This window comes from Ceratotherium simum, chromosome 36 (assembly GCF_057802395.1).
Source record: "Ceratotherium simum simum isolate JZ-2026a chromosome 36, ASM5780239v1, whole genome shotgun sequence".
Classification (NCBI taxonomy): domain Eukaryota; kingdom Metazoa; phylum Chordata; class Mammalia; order Perissodactyla; family Rhinocerotidae; genus Ceratotherium; species Ceratotherium simum.
The window spans coordinates 30,907,555-30,927,900 of NC_141935.1; the positions used below are offsets into that span (position 1 = coordinate 30,907,555).

General features: G+C 36.9%; 1 protein-coding gene across 1 annotated transcript in view; it reads left to right on the forward strand.

Annotated features, from left to right (window-relative positions):
• Nucleotides 1-20,346, forward strand: part of CATSPERE (catsper channel auxiliary subunit epsilon) — a 186,317-nt gene that overhangs the window by 102,467 nt on the left and 63,504 nt on the right. The window contains exons 10-11 of the mRNA XM_087424248.1: nucleotides 8,946-9,423; nucleotides 17,319-17,761. Of these exons, the coding sequence (XP_087280374.1) occupies nucleotides 8,946-9,423; nucleotides 17,319-17,761 (921 nt within the window). The remainder of the gene's footprint in view (nucleotides 1-8,945; nucleotides 9,424-17,318; nucleotides 17,762-20,346) is intronic.

The following is a 20,346-nucleotide window of genomic DNA, read 5'->3' on the forward strand; positions in this document are numbered from 1 at the left end:
CTCGAAGGAAATTAGAAGATCTTTTTTTTATAATTTTATTTATTTATTTTTTATATTCTTGTAGAAACTTTTCTTTTTTTTGAGGAAGATTGGCCCTGTGCTAACATTTGTTGCCAATCTTCCTCCTTTTTTTCTCCCCAAAGCCCCAGTACATAGTTGTGTATCATAGCTGTAGAGCTGTAGCTCTTCTATGTGGGACACTGCCTCAGCATGTCTTGATGAGTGGTGAGTAAGTCCACGCCCAGGATCTGAGCCAGCGAACCCTGGGCCACCAAAGCGGAATGCCCAAACTTAACTGCTGCGCCACTGGGCATGCCCCTAGAAAATCTTTTAATTGAATGAAAATGAGAATATAAGATATCAAATTTTATGGAATGCTGCTGAAGCAGTACTTAGAGGGAAATTTATAGCATTACATGCTTATATTAGAAATTTCCACTTCTGGTCTAGACAGAAAAAACAAAGACTGTATATTTACCTTCCTACATAAAATAACAACAACAACAAAAATGAACAAAATGTATGAAACAATGCTTCTCAAGACATTGGAAATCAAGATGAGCCCTGATTGCCTCAGTGTAATTTCCTGAGAAAGTTCCCAGATCATGGAACAGTGAAGTGGGAAACCCAGGAAGCGTCCAGCAGATTCCCTGAATTGAGGAAGTGGAGCTGATTGTTAGGAGAGACCAAGGTGGCTGGCGTTTGCAAAGAAGAATATCAGAGATGAAAGAGCTCCACACAGAATTCCGGAGATCTACAATGAGTCCCCCTCATGTATTGAGCAGAGTACTAATAAGTGTATGTGCGAGGGGAAACTATTCAAGTCTGGAGAAAGAACCAACTGAAAGGACTAGGGAATAGAATTCTTGGGTCACACAGGCCTGGGAGTAGTACCTGTTCTAACCAGCCAGACTGAAAACACTCATAGTGATTCCTGGAGGATGGAGCAGAGTGCTCGGAAGGGTCTCTCTCAGTCCTGAGGAATAATTGTCACTAGAGTAAACACTTCTCTGGCCTTATCTAACAAACCTTAAAAACAAGACCCAAAAGGATCCAGCTGTTTCCAAGTAACTAATTTACATCTCAGAACAAAACTCAAGAATATTTATAAAAAATATTCAGCATTCAGCACGGTAATAGTCACAATTTCTGTCATGCAATCAAAAATACCAGGCATACAAAGAGCAGGAAAATATGACCCATAATGAGGAGAGAAATCAACCAACAAAAATTGAACCCAAACTGACACAGATGTTCGAATTAGCATACAAGGACATTAAAAGAGTTATATAACTATATTTCACATATTCAAAAGCTACAGGAAAAAAAATGAGCATGTAGTAGAGATAAGGAAGATATTTCATATACAAAATACCCAAATCAAACTTCTGGAGATTTAAACTTCTGTGTCTGAGATCTAAAAAAAAAAAAAAAGATACTAGAAGGGATTACCAGCAGACATTATAGAAGAAAGGATTAGTGAAGATGAAAACATAGCAGTAGAAACTATCCAAAATGAAACACAGACAGAACAAACTCCACTCTGCCCTCCAAAAAAAGAAAATGAAAAGAGCCTCACAGTGATTGGGAAATTTCAAGGATCCCAGTGTGCATGTACTTGGAATCCTCGAAGAAGGGGAGGAGGGAAAATTTTTTTTGAAAACTTAATGGCTAAATTGTTCCAAATTTGATTAAAACTAAAACCTGAAATTATAAGATGCTCAGTGAACCCCGAGCACAAGAAACATGAAGAAAACCATGCCAAGGCACATAATAAAATTGTTTGGAGCTAATTATAAAGAGAAAAATCTTAAAAGCAGCCAGAAGAATAAAACATGTTACACACAAAAGAACAAAGATGACATCAGATTTCTCACTGGAAGCAATGCAAGTGAGAAGACAGTAGAGCAACATCTTTAAAATATTTTTTTAAACCTGTCAAACCAGAATTCTATAGCTATGAAGGTATCTTTCAAAAACGAAGGCAAAATACTTTTTAAGACATACTGCAGTTGAGTTGATTCATGACCAGCAGACCCACAAGGAAGAAAGGGGTTACAGGAAGCCCTCCAAGCAGAAGGAAAATGATACTAGATGGAAACATGAATCTAAACAAAGAAGTAAAAGTCACTGGAAATGGTAACTACAAGATTATACGTATAATCTTTTTCCTTATTTAAGTCTGTTTAAAAGATAAGTGACTGTTTAAATAAAAATAGTAATAATGTAGTGTGGAGTTAATAATATATGTAAAAATAAAATGTATGACAAAAATAGCACAAAATATAGGAGGGGAGAAGTAGAAATGTACTTTTGTAACGTTCTTATACTACATTTGGAGTGGTATAATATCTCTTAAGGATTTGTGAGAGGTTAAAGATGTACACTATAAACCCTAAAGCAACCACTAAATGACAAAATAAAAAATCATAGCTATGTGATCATAAAAGATATCAGTTAATGCAAAAGAAGAGAAAAGGAGGGGCCAGCCTGGTGGCGCAAGCAGTTAAGTGCATGTGCTCTGCTGCGGCGGCCCGGGGTTCACAGGTTCGGATCCCAGGTGTGCACTGACGCCCCACTTGTCAAGCCATGCCATGGCAGCATCCCATATAAAGTAGAGGAAGATGGGCATGGATGTTAGACCAAGGCCAATCTTCCTCAGCAAAAAAAAAAAAAAAAGAAGAGGAAGAGAAAAGGAAAAAGGAAACAAAGAAAAGCTGGGACAAGTAGAAAACAAATAACAAGATGCTAGAGTTAACCGAACCATATAAACAATCACATTAAATGTAAATGATCTGAACATTCCAATTAAAAGGCAGAAATGATCAGACTGATTAAAAAGAGCAAGATCTAACTATATGGTGCCTACGGGAAATATATTTAAATATGAAGTCATAAATAGCAGAAAATAAAAGGATAGACAAAGGTATACATGATAACATCAATGAAAAGAAAGCCAGAGTAGCCATGTTAATATTAAAGAATATTTCAGAGCAAAGAGTATTACCAGGGTTAAAGAGGGTCATTTCATAATAACAATTCATCAAGAGCATATAAAAATCACATATGTCTATGAACCTAATTACAGAGCTTCAGAATATGTGGAACTTCAAGGAGAAATAGACAAAACCACAATTATAGTCACATGCTTCAATACCTCTCCTCAATAATTGATAGAACAAATAGAAAACCAGTAAAGGTGTAGAAGACATAGACAACACCATCAACCATCTGGGTCAAATTGAGATTTATAGAACACCCAACAATAGCAAATACACATACTTTCCAAAAGCACATGGAACATTTACCAAGATAGATCATGTTCTGGGCCATAAAACAAGTCTTGATATGTTTAAAAGTATTCAGATCAAACAAAGTATGTTCTCTAACAACAATGGAATTAAATTAGGAACCATAACAAAAGGATATCTGCAGTATCCCCAAGATATTAGGAAACTAAATAACATATTTCTAAATAATCTATGAGTCAAAGGACAAATTTTAAAAACTAATTAGAAAGTCTTTTTGAACTGAAAGAAAATGAAAACAGAGCCAGCCCCAGTGGCCTAGTGGTTAAGTTCGGCACACTCCGCTTTGGCAGCCCGGGTTCGGTTCCTAGGCGCAGACCCACACCACTCGTCTGTCAGTGGCCATGCTGTGGCCGCGGCTCACATGAAAAAGAAAAAGAAAAAAGGAGGAACATTGGCAACAGATGTTGGCTCAGGGCGAATCTTCCTCGGCAAAAAAAAAAAAGAGAGAGAGTTAAAAAAACAGAAAATGAAAACAGAACATGTCAAAATTGGTGGGGTACTACTAAAGAAGTACTTAGAGGAAAATTTATAGTATTAATCCCCTATATTAGAAAAGAAGAAATGTCTCAAATCCATCATCTCCACTTCCACATTAAGAAACTAGAAAAAAGGAACACAGATTAAACCAAAAATAAACAGAAGAAAGGAAATAATTTAAAAAAAATCATTGGGTAAATTAATGGCATAGAAAGCAAAAAAACTTCAAGAAAATCAATAAAACCAAAAAGCTAGTTTTTTGAGACGATCAATAAAATTGATAAGCTTTAGTCAGACTGACTAAGGATACAAAAAGAGAAGACACAAACTACCAATTTTGGGACTGAGAACAGTGGAATCACTGCAAAGTCTACTGTTGTTAAAAAGACAGTAAAAGAACATTACAAACAACTTTAAATACAAAGTTAAAACAAATTCAAAAACATAAATAAAATGGACAAATGTCTTGAAAGACGCAAACCACCAAAGCCTCTTTAAGAAGAAACAGATAATATGAATACCCCTTTATCAATTAAATTGAATTTGTTTTTTAAAACCTTTTAAAAAACCTTCCCACAAAGAAAACTCTAGGCGAAGAGGATTTCACCAGTGAATTCTACTATATATTTAAAACATAAATGGCACTAGTTCTAAACTCTTTTAGAAAATTGAAGAGGGGGGAATACTTCCCAATTTATTCTGTGAGGCCAGCATTATCTGACACCACAACCGAGAATAACACATTACAAGAATATAAAACCACAGACAATACCTCTCGTAAAGAAAGATTTAAAACTTCTAAACAAAATTTTAGCAAACCAGATCCAATAATATATAAAAAAGAAAATACATAAAAATCAGCAAAATAAAAGGGAACTTCCTCAACTTGACTCAGGACATGTATGAAAAACCTGTAGCTAACATTGCACATAGCGATAAAAGACTATTTAGTCCGCTTAGATTTAATGTACTGATTGCTGTGGTTAGGGTTAAGTCTACCATTTGGGTATTTGTTTTCTATTAGCACCATTTGTTCTTTCTTGCTTAAAATAAGAACAAGGCAAGAATGTCTGCTCACGCCACTTCTGTTCCACATTGTACTGGCAGCTCTAGCAGTCAAGAAACAAGTAAAAGACATTGACATTGGAAAAGATTTGTCTTTATTCACAAACAACATTATTAGTTGTAGAAAAGCTTATGGAATCTATAAGAAAGCTCTCAGGGCTAATAAGTGTGTTTACCAAGATTGCAGTATACAAGATTAATGCAAAAAGATCAATTGCATTTTGATATGAAATATATAAACAGTTTAACTTTCAATATGAAATATACACACATACAAATGAACCACCAAAAATTGAAATTATCAAAAATACTATTTACAATAATTTAAAAATATTAAATACTTAGGGATAAATCTGACAAAAAATGTGCAAATGTATACACATAAAAACTATAGAACATTACTGAGTGAAATAAGACAAATGGAGACACATATTCATGGGTGAGAAGACTCAGTACTCAAAATGTCAGTCCTTGAGAAATTCAGCACAACGTCAGTTAAATCCCAGTGGGCGTTTTATAGAAATTGAGAAGCTGATTCTAAAAGTCCTATGGAAATTCAAGATAGAACAGAGAGAAATTACAGATATCTAGAAATAAATGTCACTGAAAATGTACAAGACCTTGGATGAGAAGAAAATAAAATATTATCAAAAACATTAATAAGACCTAAAGAAGTAGATAGCTATATCACGTTCATGGGTAGGAACACAGAATATTATATTTTCATTTCTTCCCAAATTTATCTATAGATTTGGTGCAATTCCAATGAAAATCCCAATGTTACTTTGTGGAACTCAATAAACTGATTCTAAAATATATATGAGAGCATAAAGAACTGAGGGCTGGGAGGGAATAGGGTAGCAAAGTATTCTACCATGTATAAAAATTTATTACAAAGCTGTGGTAATTAAGACAGTACAAAATATTTATAGCAGCTTTTTTCATTTATTTCCACATCTCACCAACCTCTAGTGTGTCCAATCTTTTATTATTTAAACTCTTTTATTGGAAGTGAAGTGATATTTCGTTTTGGTTTTATTTATATATAATATTAGAGCTGCACCACCTTTCTTATGTTTTGTGTTTGTGTGCTGTATGTTTATCTATCCCTTTACTATCAACCTGCCTGTGACTTTATATTTCTTACAATCTGCACATGAGGTCTTGCTTTGTCTCCAGTGTGACAATATCTGCTTGTAAATTGTAGTATTTAGTCCACTTAGATTTAATATAACTATTGCTACAGTTGGGTTTAAGTCTACCATTCTGGCATTTGTTTCTATTAATCTCACTTGTTCTTTGTTCCTTTGTGTCTCCTTTCTTGTCTTCTTCTGGATGAATCATGAATTTTTTAGTATTTCTATGTTGTCTCCTGTATTGATTTTTTTTATTCAAAACTATTTTTTAGTGGTTGCACTTGGCTTTATAATAATCATCTTCAATTTATCAGAGTCTATTTTCAAATAATGTGTACTTCACAACAATGTAAGAACCTTATAACTGCACGATTCCATTTATACCCCACCCACCCTTTGTGCTTTTGATTCATATTTTACTTCTAAATATACCCAAAATAGTTGTTGATATTTGTTAATATTTTTGCTTTGAAAAGTCAATTTTCATAAGGATAAACAGATATATAGCTAAACTGATAGCAAAATAAATCTTTTATGTATACCCTCCTGGGTATGCTTTATTTTTGTCTGCACATCCAGGGTTTCTCCTGGTTTCATTTCCCTTCAGCCTGAAGAATGTTTTTAAAATTTCCTGTATTGCAAATTCTCTCAGCATTTGTCTGTGCAAAAGTGTCTATTTTTTGCCTTCATTTTTGAAGGACATTTTCACTGAATACAGGAATTATAAGATGACAGGTGATTTTTGTTGTTTTTTTTGTTGTTGTTTTTAAAGCAGTTTATGAAGACATTGTTCCATTATGTTACAGCCTCCATCATTTTTGGTAAGAAGTCAGCCATTATTGGTATCATTGTTCTCATATATACAACATCTTTTTACGTGTAGCTGCTTTTAGAATTTGCTCTTTATCTTCAGTTTTCAGCACTTTTATTATGTACCCAGCTGTGATTTCCTTTGTATTTATCCTGTTTGAGGTTCAGTGGAGCTTCTTCGATTTCTGGGATTAGTCTTTCATTAATTTGGGGATGTCCTTGAACATTATCCCTTCAGATACTTCTTCTGCACCATTCTCTTTCTCCTCTCCTTCTAGGATTTAAAAACACATAAATGAGACCATTTAATATTGTCCCACAGATCTCAGATGACCTGCTCATTTTTTTCACTCTCTTTTTTTCTTTGTATTTCAGTTTGTATACATGCTATTAATCTGTCTTCAAGTTCACTGCTCTTTTCCTCTGCTTTTCCCAGCTTACTCTTAAATCCATCTAATAATTTCTTTATTCTTGATATCATATTTTTTATTTCTACCATTTCCATTGTGTTCTTTTTTATCATTTACATATCTCAACTGAAATTTCCCATCTCTGCATTCATGTTGCCCATCTTTTCCACTAGATCCTTCAGTGTTTTATCATAGTTTTTTTCTCTTTAGCCATGCTTGGGGTCTCAGCACTGACAAGATTCCAGAGATCTCTTCATGCTTTATAACCAAGCCACCAGCTTTCCAAACCCTGGGAGAGCTGTCTCTGATTTACAGCCTAGCTACCAGCTTTTTGATCACTGAGGAATTCTCTTTCCTTTCTCATCTGCCCCTGGATTTTTGTGCCTTGGGAGATCTCTCTGTCTCCCTCTCCTGCTTTCCTGCCCCTAATCTTGGCAAGGAAATGGCTTTACTTTCCTGGTAAAGGCCAAGCATGTCTCCAAGGGAGAGTTTTTCCCAGCTCTCTTATCCCACTCCCATGGATATGGTAGCTGGAATCCAGAATGCAGAAGGATTTCTCTCAACTTTGCTGCCTTACTGCCAGCCCCCTCCCTGTCTTCAGAGGGTTACTGCTTTATCATTGAGAGAGGCTCTGAATGCCTCAGGGGGATCTCTCAGCTCCGCTGTCTTGCCCTAAGACTTCTGGCTTACTATACCCAAATGCTAAGTGAAGACCTATGGGAAAGAGTCTGTGGGTGGGTGAGAACTCACTCCATGGCTGGGGCTCTCTGGAATTCCCATCTAACATGTTTGTGATGGATTCCTCTCCAATCCCTCTGCCAAGAAGGGGAATAGCTGTGGGTCTTTTCTATGAAGGCCTCATCATTTTGTTTCTCATCTATTCCCTCTTTGAGGATTGTTTCATTTCCAACAACATGGGCTCAAGACTTTAAATTGAATCTTCATTTGGCAAAATGACTTTTTACCCCAAATATTCTCTGTCTTTGGCTACCAATTTGATATCTGTCTACACCCTCTTTGAGTATAGACTAAATATTTGTACATCAAGTAAATTTAGGGAAACAAGATGTGCCCAAAAGACTTCTTTTGATTGTCATGGACATAGAAATTACATTTTAAGTAAAAATCTCTAAGAATTAGAAACAATTGGGGAGAGGAGGCAGAGGAAGGGAGGTCTAAATGAAATTAGGCCTGCTGAATTTCAGATAGCAGTCTCCGAATGGCCTTCCTCTCTAACAGCCTGTGTCCATAAAAGGTAGTACTGATTTCTCTGAGGTTTCAAGTTCTCTCTTCTCTTTGTCTGATATCCAAGGAAGCTAGACTTCCAAAAATAATTTAATGTTTGAAGTGTCCTTATATCTCGACCCGAGTAAATATCAAGGTCAAAGGGGCACTCCTGGCCAGAGTGGATAAATACATTAGAAAAGAGAAGGCTAATGCTCTTTGAGGATTAAGAAGGGAATTGGGATTAATTATTTCTGCTGATAGAAACAATATATAAAACAATATATAAAAGAATAAAATTACTGGAATAATTTATTTTTATAGTTATATGTAATATGATATATTTCTATGTAATATATTTCTATGCCTGAAGTATTATTCAGAAATATACTAAAAATTAAACCTTAGTAGTTCCTATGCTTTATTTTTATATGTAGCAAATTAGGAGACAGAAATTGTTAGGACTGTCCCTAAAATCAGAGATTCTCTAATTATTTTCAATTTTGTCACAGGCTAAAAGGGAAAGCAGCAGCGTGGCAATCTGGACAGAACATGAAGTTTATCTGGGATATACTCTTCTTAAATTTGTCAAAATAATAACTACTGAAAAGCTGAAAAATCTTCTCAATGTACCACCAGCTGCTACTCTGACTATACACAATGTTGAGTATACAGGACACCCTTTGGAACTTGCCTTGTTATTAAATCACTGCATTATATGTACAGTCAGCAAAAAGATTTACCTAGTGATATATAACGAAGATTCAAAAGAGTGGGTGCACCAAGACTTCGCATTAGATGTCACTATCGACACTTTTGTAATTCCACGTTTTCTATATTCAGCAATGCCAGAATTCATACTCTGGGACAAACATAGGGTCTACTATTATTATTACAATCTCACCGATACTGGAGTTTTACAGACACCGACAGAATTTGGAAATCTATCAAGATTATCACGTGACAGCACTATTCATGATGTTTTTATAGGTAAGGCATTCTCATTATGCAAAGATTATTCTAGATTTCATAGTAGACATCTTCTTTATGAAGATGTAACCATTTTTGTGTGTGTGTGAGAGGAAGATCAGCTCTGAGCTAACATCCATGCCAATCCTCCTCTTTTTGTTTGCTGAGCTAACATCTATTGCCAATCCTCCTTTTTTTTTTTTTTTTTTTCCTTTTTCTCCCCAAAGCCCCAGTGAATGGTTGTATGTCATAGTTGCACATCCTTCTAGTTGCTGTATGTGGGACGCGGCCTCAGCATGGCCGGACAAGCGGTGCGTCGGTGCACGCCCGGGATCCAAACCCGGGCTGCCAGTAGCGGAGCACGCGCACTTAACCACTAAGCCACGGGGCCGGCCCCCAAGATGTAACAATTTTAAGTGCACAAATATATGGTGCTTTTGATAGCTAAAGGTGCACTTTTTACCACCTAAAAATGGATAGCTTTTAAATTTTAGTAATGGTAACTCTGAACTGACACAGCAGAATGGCAAACTCTAGTTCATTTTTTCAGAGGTTCACTTTGGTCAGTCAGCAGATACTAACTAAGCAACTGACATATGCATAAGTGGTATTGTATTAGTTTCCTAGCACTCCCGTAATGAGGTACCACAAACTGAGTGGCTTAAGACCACAGAAATGTATTGTCTCACAGTTCTGGAGGCTAGAAGTCTGCATTCAAGGTATTGGCAATGCCGTGCTCCCTCTGAAACCTGAGAGGAGTCTTTCCTTGCCTCTTCCTAGCTTCTGGTGGCTTGCTGTCAAATCTTGCCATTCCTTGGCTTCTAGACTCATTTTTCAATCTCTAATTTTGTCGTCACATAGCATTCTCCCTGTGTCTTCACATGCCATCTTGTTATAAAGACACCAGAGCCCACCCTACTCCAGTATGACCTCATCTTAACTAATTACATCTGGAATGACCCTATTTCCAAATAAGGTCGCATTCTGAAGTAGTACTGGGAGTTAGAACTTCAACACGTCTTTTGAAGGGACACAATTCAACCTAACACAGGTTGAAAGTTAGAGTTAAGTTATGTGGAGTTGAGTAGACCTGTATTCAAACCCGTGAACAAGTCACGTCACCTTTCCAGGGCTCAGTTTTCTGATCTAGAATATAGGACTGCTGTGTTGAGTAGATAAGGGATTACATATAAAACTCTTAGAATAATACATGGCAGGTGGTAAACCTTCAATTAATAGTAGTTATTCTTTATCTTATTATTCCTGAAGTAGTCTACTAAAACATTATAGGAAATGCAAATGCTAGTTAGGAGATAAACTAACCATGGAATTTATAGGAAACATCACTGTCATTTTTAATCTCTCTTTCCTGACCCCGTATCACCCTTTAACTCACATCCATTCAATTTTTCTGCTCCCCTTTACAACAAAACTCCAAGAAAGTATTGCCTGGTTTCACTTTTTCCTCTTTCCTCTCATTCTCTCTTGAAGCCACTCGAATCAAATTTGCACAGAAACTGCTCTTGTCAAGGCTCTCAATGACCTCCGCTTTGCTAGCCCTGTGGCCAGTTTTCAGTCATGTTTCATGGTCTGGGAGCAGCATTTCTTTCTTTCTTTTTTTTTTTTTTTTGTGAGGAAGATCAGCCCTGAGCTAACCTCCATGCTAATCCTCCTCTTTTTGCTGAGGAAGACCGACTCTGAGCTAACATCTATTGCCAATCCTCCTCCTTTTTTTTTTCCCCCCAAAGCCCCAGTAGATAGTTGTATGTCATAGCTGCACATCCCTCTAGTTGCTGTATGTGGGACGCGGCCTCAGCATCGCCGGACAAACGGTGTGTTGTGCGCGCCAGAGATCCGAACCCGGGCCACCAGCAGCGGAGCGCACGTGCTTAACCACTAAGCCACGGGGCCGGCCGGCAGCAGCATTTGAAACAGTTCAGCGTGGCCTGTTTCTTGAAACACTTTTTCTCACTTGACTTCTGGGCTATTCCTTTTTCAGTCTTCCTCCTACTTCACTAGCTACTCCTCTTCAGCCTGTTCCGTCCTCATCTTCCTGATTCCCAGATGGAGAGGTCCCTCAGGATTTGGTTCTCAGACGTCTGAACTCTATTCGCATTCGCTCTTTTCCCTCCAGCCATGAACCTGAGCCTGGACTCCAGACTCCTCTTTCTGACTGCCTCCTTGATACTTCCACTTGGATGACTTGTAGGCATCCCAGACTTAGCATATCCAAAATCCGATCCTTGATTCCCTCACGCCTACCCCAACCTGCTCCTTCCCTGGCCCTCTCCTATCAAGTAAACAGCACCTCTTTTCTCCCAGTCTATCCAGCCACAAAACTTGACTCATCCTTGAATCCTCCGCTTCACATCTCGCAACCAATCCATTCACAAATCCTGTTGGCTCTATCTAAAAAGTGTATCTAAAATCTAAACTCTTGTCACTGTTCCCGCTCCAGTCCAAGCCACTGTCCTCTCCAGCCCATACACACAAGAGCTTTCTACGTGGTCTCTGCTTCCATCCTTGCATCCCCATCCCCCACCAGATCAGAGTCCACCTTGCAGCCAGAGCGAGCCTTTGAAAATAGATGCAAAATCATATTATTCCTCTACTCAAAACCCTCATTTGTCTTCCTATATCACTCAGAATAAAGTCCAAAACTCTTACCATGGCCTGACAAGCAATATGTGATCTGGCCCCAGACTCTGGTGTTTTCTCCCATCACTTGACCCTTAATCAAGGGTCCCTTGTGTTCTCTGTTAGCTAGCCCCAGACTGGCCTCTGCTGTTCCTTGGATATCTACTGTTTCATGTGCCAAGAACATTCTTCACCTTGGTATCTACATGGCTCTCACACTTAATTCCAGTTTAAGTCCAAATGTCGCCCTATCAGAGAGCTCTCCCCTGACTCTGACCTACCTCCCCTGCTCAGTCCCTTACACTTCTTTATTTGGTTCACAGCACTTACCATCTCCTAACAAATTATGTGTGTACCTATTTACAAACTGAATATTCCACAAAAAGAAGAGCTCTGTATGTTGCTGTTATATTTGCTGCTTTACCCAGTGTCTAGAACAGTATATAATGGGTACTTTTTTGAATAAATAAATGAAAAAATATTCATCCAGCACCCACCATTTGTGAGGCACCGTGCTAGGGGTTGGAGATAGAATAGTAAATTGGACACAATTCCCACCCTCCCAGAGTTTACAAAATTGCAAAGGATAAAAACAAGTAAACATGCAAATAAAGCAACATGTTTAATTCTATAACAAAGCCAACATAGGGTGCTATAGAAACACAAGATTGGGTACCTTCCCCAAATTGGGGGGCAGGGAGGTAGGGAAGGCTCCTCAAAGAAGTGTGTCTAAGCTGACACCTGCCGAGGAAGCAGAGGTTAGTCAGACAGTGAAGACAATGATGGGAATGGTGCTCAATGACCCCGAGAGAGAGACGACAGGATAAACAGCTGAAACAGAGTTCTCCAGAGAATAGGGAGGAGTATCTTCTGGAGAAATAGAGTCCAGATAATGAAAGTCCTCATAAGCCATGTGAAGAAACTAGAGCTTCTCCTAAGGCCCCTAGGGAGTTCTACAGAGTTTAAGCAAGAGAGAAGCAGGATCGTATTTGTGTTTTTAAAAGACCGCTGGCCACGGTGATAAGGAGATAAGGTTAGAATGATAAATTGGGGATAGATTTTAGAAGACCTCCAAGTTTGGATGTGGTACTAAAGGCCATTCAGAAAGGTTGAAATAAAAAGTTAATTCTAAGTGTATGAGAGATGAAGTTAAAGGCCCTCAGCCCTCATTCCCATTTCTCAAATAACCCACTATTAACAAGTTCCTGTGAATTCATCCAGACTTTTAAAACAGCAAATTCAAAATATAATAGGCATATTTTCAAAACAATACATCTAATACATATAGAAACAATGCCACTTTGCTGCCTAGTGTTCCATTATTTACCTACACTATTATTTAAACTAATAAGAATATAAACAGATATTTAAATAAAGATATTTATTAGGATTCAGTTCTTTTGCTATTACAAATAATGCTGCAGAGAATATGCTTATATATGTATATATATATATTTGTACACCTGTACAAGTATTCCTGTAATATAAATTACTAAATATAGAATTCTTGAATCAGAGCTCTGAATATTTAAAAAGTTGATAAATCCTTTCCAATTGCCCTCCAGCAAAAGTTGTCACAGCATAAACTCCCCCAAAAGTATTTGAAAATGTATATTTTCATATAATCTGTTTAATGTTTACCCAGACTAAGAAGAAAAATGTGTAATTCTCATTTTATTACACATTTTATAATTAAAGATTATACCCTAGTTTTATGTGTTTATTAGTCATATTCTTCTATGATTATCAATTCATACTGTTTAGATATTTTTGCATTCGGTTATCTATTTTCTATTGATATTGATATGCTCTTTACTTTTAATGTATATTAGCCATTTATCTTTGACACATATTGCAAATATGTTCTCTCTTGTGTGTAATTTCTTGTACCTTTTTGGAGGGACTCTGTATTTAGAGTTTGTGTTTATATACAGTCCAATTTGTTAAAATTTTTATTTGTGACTTCTGATGTAATGTCATAACTTGAAAGATCTTTCCAATTATAAAAAATATTATCATATATTTTCTTTTATTATTTTTATTATTCTAATTTTTATATTTCAATCTTTAATTCACCTGGAATTATGTTTGGTAGAAGTTAGGAATCTCATCTTAGTTTTTATTTTTATTTTTTCCAGTGAAAGCTGGTGTTACCTTCAAATCACAATTTTATTAAGTAAACTTTACCCTACAAATTTGAAATGCCACCTTTATTATGTATTTATCCCTCACGTTAACTGGGTTCGGTTTCTAGGCTATTGCATTCCACTTGTCTTTCTGCACTAGCTGTGTGTTGTTTTGATGACTATAGCCTTAATCACCTAACACTCTATATAATTTACTCTTTTTCATGTTTATTGATTGCCTCCCCTGCAGGAATGTAAGCTACACAAGGGAAGGATCTTGCTGTTTTTTTACTAATGTATCCTTCCCAACTATCTAGAACAATGTGCAGCCATAGCAGGCATTCAATAAATATTTATTGATTAGATGACCGCATCTTTGCAATATTAGGTCTTCCCAACCAGGAATGTTGTATCTCTTCATTGTTTTTATTTTCTCTAATTGGTCTGTTCAAATTTTCCATCTTTTCTTGAGTCATTTTTGTATTTTCCTAGGAAATCATTTGTTTCATCTAGATTTTCTAACATTGGCAAAGGTTTCCCATTTTAATTTTTAAATTTCTTGTGCATTTATAGTTATATTCTCTTTCTCACTTTTAATGCTCTTTATGCCCCACATTAGTTTGGCTTGCAAGATATTGTTTATTATTTTTAGAATTTTTTGGTTTTGTTTTCTTTTCCTTTGAAAAGAACTCTTGATTTTATTTATCATATCTACCTTCTTTTTTATTTAATTCCTTAATTTCTGCCTTGTCATTATTGATTCTTCACTTCTGCTTTCTTTTTGTAACTTTGGTGTTATGTTGCCTGCTTCTTAAGTTCAATTATTAGTTCAATTATTGGTTCATTTAGTCCTCCTCGTTTTCTAATCATTTAAAGCTATAAATAAGCATAAGACCAGAATTTTTCTCTCTGTATGGCTTTAGCTGCATCCCACAAACTTCTTTATATAGGTTCTTATTCTCATTATTTTTAAAATCATTCCTAACTTTAACTTCATGTTTAATCCAAAGTTCACTTAATATTTTTAATGAGCATGTGCTAGGCAAAAGCGAGGGTGCTGGAAAGCATATAGGAGGGACATCTAATCCAGATTTAGGAGATCAGAAGAGTCGGCATGGAGGAAATGACTTCTAAACTGAAACCACGGGTAGAGTATATATTAGAAAACTTAGATAACTAGTCGGGATGGGAGGTTGAGTTTGCAAAGACCTGGAGGTGAAAGAGAACATGGCAAGTCTGTGGAACTGAAGTTAGTTCAGTGTGAGTAGACGGGACAGTGTGAGGCAAAAAGTGGCAAGAGAGAAGACCAGCTAAAGAATCAGGGACCATATCACCAAGTGACTTGGACATTATACAAAATCCAAAAACTATATATATTTGGTGTTTTGTGGGGTTTTAAATTTTATATATCATCCTACAGTAGGTATCCTACAATTTTTTTTCATTCAATATAGAGATATATTTTATTATGTCATCCACCCACATTTTTCTCCCCTCCCACCTTGTGTCATTTCTAGGAACACTCACACAAAGCACAGCAGGCCAAGAATGCGGCAGACCTGGCTAAACTTATTGCCAAACACAAAACAACATTAAATGAAATTTATAAAGAAATCTAAGTTATATCAGAAAAATTACCCAGTCACTGTGTTGCCCAAATCACGTTAGTACCACAGCTCTGCCCCACGTCCAGCGGCAAAGCTGGAAAGGTTACGAACATGTTAAAACTGGTGTTTGATTTCCTGTGTGTGTTGCCTCAGCATTAAGGACATATACCCTTGCACTTTTACTAAAACACTCTAAAAAATATTCCAAGCTTCATATTAACCTCACCTGTCAACATAACGATTTCATGAACATCATTATATTATCAAATTCCTACTGACAACATTATAACTACATGGGAGCTTAACTTTATAAGCAAATGTATGTTGACACTGATATCTTATTAAAGTATTCTGATCCTAAAAAAATAAAATGGCATTTCTGATTTAGGAGTTTGATTAGAATATAATTTATGGCAACTTGTCAAAATGTCGCTTATTTATTCAGAGTCCAAATGTAAGATGTGCGAGTACAATATACTCTGAACCTCCCTAACTCAATGAATTCACCTTCCTCCTTCCCGCCAGTCCTCTCTAAGTGTTGTTTTTTGGAAATTAAAGAAAGTATACTCCTAGAAGCTGTACGCAGAGAATGTTGTATCTGGAAAGAAAGCTATGAAATCAACTGGTCCAACAGTTCACTTTACAGATATGGCTACAGAACCAAAGAGGTTAAGAGGCCTATTGTCTATCAACCTGTATGACTAGGCATAATACTCTACTAAGGGACAAAGTTGACTATTATTTACAAAGTGAACATGAAGAGGTGCCAACACCACCCCCCCTCCCCCATATCTTCATCCCAATTGTGTTACTCTGCTCAGGTTGCCATAACAAAATGCCACTGACTAAACAATAGAAATTTTGGCTTAAACAATAGAAATTTATTTTCTCACAGTTCTGGAGGCTGGAAGTCCAAGATCAAGGTGTCATCAAGGTTGGTTTCTGGTGAGAACTCTTTTCCTGGCTTGGAGACAGTGGCCACCTTCTCACTGTGTCCTCACATGGCCCTTCCTCTGTGTGCGCACAGAGAGAGCGAGAGACATCTGGTGTCTCTTCCTTCTCTTATAAGGACACCAGTCATATTGGATTAGGGCCCCACCTTTATGACCTCGTTTAACCCTAATTACCTCCTTAAAGACTCTGTCTCCAAATACAGTCACAACGGGAGTTAGGGCTTCGACATACACATTTTGGGAGGACACAATTCAGTCCAAACACAATGCTTCCTAATAATACCATTCCTGTCATGCTCATCCTCATTATTATTTAATACACTAATTCCAGCTCTTTTTTCTATGTAAATAAAAGTGATATAATGAATGCAAGGAGAAAGACATCCAGGAAGAAACCTGCTCTACTATGAAGTGTGAGAGAAGTTCTCTAGCATCATGTAAAGTTTTGGACTTGTGCCTGCACACTCTAATTTTCTTGAAGTCCATAAATAGTCAACATAAAAGAAATTATTTTGGTTGAAAGTACACTTAAATAAAATATCGTGGATTTATAGTTACTTAGAATAACACAAACTTTTCTCTCTTTTTTCCAGATTATTATGGAAATATTGTGGTAAAAATGGAAAATAATATAATGTTTTATTTCAAGATTCATATTAGAGATGCAGTAAAGCTACATTTATGGACAAATAGTGCAATAAAATCACTGACTTGCATGAATGCATCTGGTCAAGTATATCTCATATACGTTTTTGAAGATGGCACAATACATCCACAGGACTATCCCTTAAAACTGGAAGCACAAAGTGTAGCTTTCAAAACGAAAGAAAAATGCCCCTACCTAGCATTTCATGATAATATTTTTAGTGTTTTTTACTTTTTGGACAAGGGCCAGAACCTGTCAATTTGGGCTCAAATAGTCTATCCCGAAAACATTGGTCTGTATGTTATTGTGGAATCATACGGCCCAAAAATACTAGAAGAGAAACATCAAGTTCACTATGAAATTGCCTTAGGATACTGCACTAAAACCATGGTAAGTTAATATTTTAAAATGTCTTCATTTGATTTTAATAAATGTAAAAGTATAATATTAAAATTTTTCAAAAAGATTTCCCTTCTAGGTTTAGCTTGGAAAATGTTAAGAAATATACAAATTTTTAATAAATAATAGTATCATAAACCATCAATTCTTAAGCCACGATTTTCGCTTTCAGCATCCATAGCCTCTCCGCCACATAAAAGAGCACATGCCTGCAGGACTCTGGCTGTCACTTGTTCACTCCCTTCTTTTTTTTTAATGTATGGCTTTTCTGTAGAGTTCTATCTACTATCTATTATAGGATAACTCTGCCCCCAACACCTAATGGCTTCAAACAACAACCGATTCTATGGGTCAACAATTGGGGTTCTGCTGGTTTCATCTGGGCTCATTCATGAGGCTGTGGTCCTCTGGTGGCTGCTCGGGGACAGGATGAGCCAAGATGGCCTCATTCACATGTCAAGTGGTTGCTGCGAGCACTGGCTTGTTAGTATAAAGGGCCTCAGCCGGAGCACTTGCCTCTGCTCTAGGTGGCCTCTCTCCGCCAGGCTAGACCTGCCTTCCTGGGTGGCAGTCTCAGAGCAGTGCTCCAACGTGGTGAGAGCAGAGGCCACATGGCCTCTGGAGGCCTGGAGTTGGCCACATTCTATTCGTCAAAGCAGTTCGCAAGGCCAGCCCAGATCAATAGAATGGGGAAACAGACTCCACCTCTTGATGGCAGAACAGCCAACGTATGCTGTAAAGAGACATGCATACAGGAGTGGGAGGAATTATTACAGCCACCTTTGCAAACAATCTACCACAGTAGGTATAGAGGTAGTAGCACATATTATTTTGTACACTACTTTCCTAATTAATGTTATAGTACAAGCATTTTACATGTGACTACAATTTCTTCCCAAACACTGTGTATTCTATTCCCTGCTTCCCCTTTCTGGGCTCAGCTTCCTTAAGCATACACAATACTGAGCCCCTTCAAACTAACACAATGGAATGGAGGTGTTCAGTTGATTCTCAAGTCAGTTAAAGCAGAGAATCATAAAAAAATGAAACTGATATATGTGAAATATTTTACTATAACTTAAATGAATGTACATTTATTAGTCAATTTTTTAATACAGGACCACAGGCTTACCTTTGAAATAAGTCCAGTTATTGGACTTCTCCATCTCCTTTCTTGCATAACCTATTCAAAATGCACTAACTCTGAGTTCCCATTTCAGTTTCTTTAAAATAGAGGGGGAAAGAGAATTTAAGACACTGGCAAAGCAACCAAAGTTCTACATTTTTTATAACTTTTTTCCAGTCTTTTACTGTTATCTTGCTCATACCTAGTCCAGCAATTTCTTTCATCTTTTTTTTTTTGAGGAAGCTTGGCCCTGAGCTGACATCTGTTGCCAATCTTCCTCCTTTTTTCCTTTTTTCTCCCCAAAGCCCCAGTAGATAGTTGTATGTCATAGTTGTACATCCTTCTAGTTGCTGTATGCGGGGCGCCGCCTCAGCATGGCTTGATGAGCAGTGTGTAGGTCTACGCCCAGGATCCAAACCTGCGAACCCCAGGCCACCGAACTGGAGCACACAAACTTAACCGCTACACCACTGGGCCGGCCCCAGCAATTTCTTCAATGACTTGCTTTATCAAAACTTTCCAAAGCAATCAACTGAGTTGTCAGAAACACAGTAACTCCACTTTCCTTTTACATTCATATTTCATCAGTCCAAAATATTTCATTTAATCCCACAATTACAATAATAATGCAATCTGGCATAAACATATTTGGAAACAAAGCTGATTTAGATTTGCATACAGTCACATGACTAGATCTTAAGCTGTAATATTGAGTGAAAAAGAGTTGACTAGGAAACTGAGATCCATCATATAGTAACGTTTATGAAAATTACAAACACCTACATACAAATCTCAAGCGAGAAAAACATTTTTCATTTTACAAGGATACAAAGACACCCTTTTATGCCTATTCTGGGGGAAGGGAATAGGAGAAGAACAAAAACAGAAAAGATTTACGCTTTTCCTCAGCCCGGGGAAGTTTTCCGTTTTTCTTCTGGAAGAGAGGGTTCCTCAGCTTCAGAAAAGTGAGTTAAATGTACTCCTTGTTTCTTAGATCAGTTCAGTCTCATTTTCTTTATTGTATTTTCCTTTGTCCCTGTATTTTCTTCCCCTGTGTTTTAATAAAATACTAGCTCTATCGTTTACTAGCTGATGACATTGAGCAAGTTTTTAAATCTTTCTGTGCCTTAGTTTTCTCATTGAAGTAATGATAATGATAATCATTATTATTATAGTATTTACTTCATAAGATTATTACGAGGATGAAATGGGTTAATATATGGAAAGGACTTAGAAGAGCACCTGGAACATAGTAAGCACTCTAGGTATGTGTTACTGCGACTACTATGCCCACTGCGGCTGTTACTACCACCACCACCATATTTCATCAATTCTAAGGCAGATTGTTTTTTAACATTTAAAATCTCTGAAATCAGGATGAGTCTTACAACCTACGGCATCTTAGATTTGATGAATTATAGTAGTATAAATAATGTGATATTATAACCTT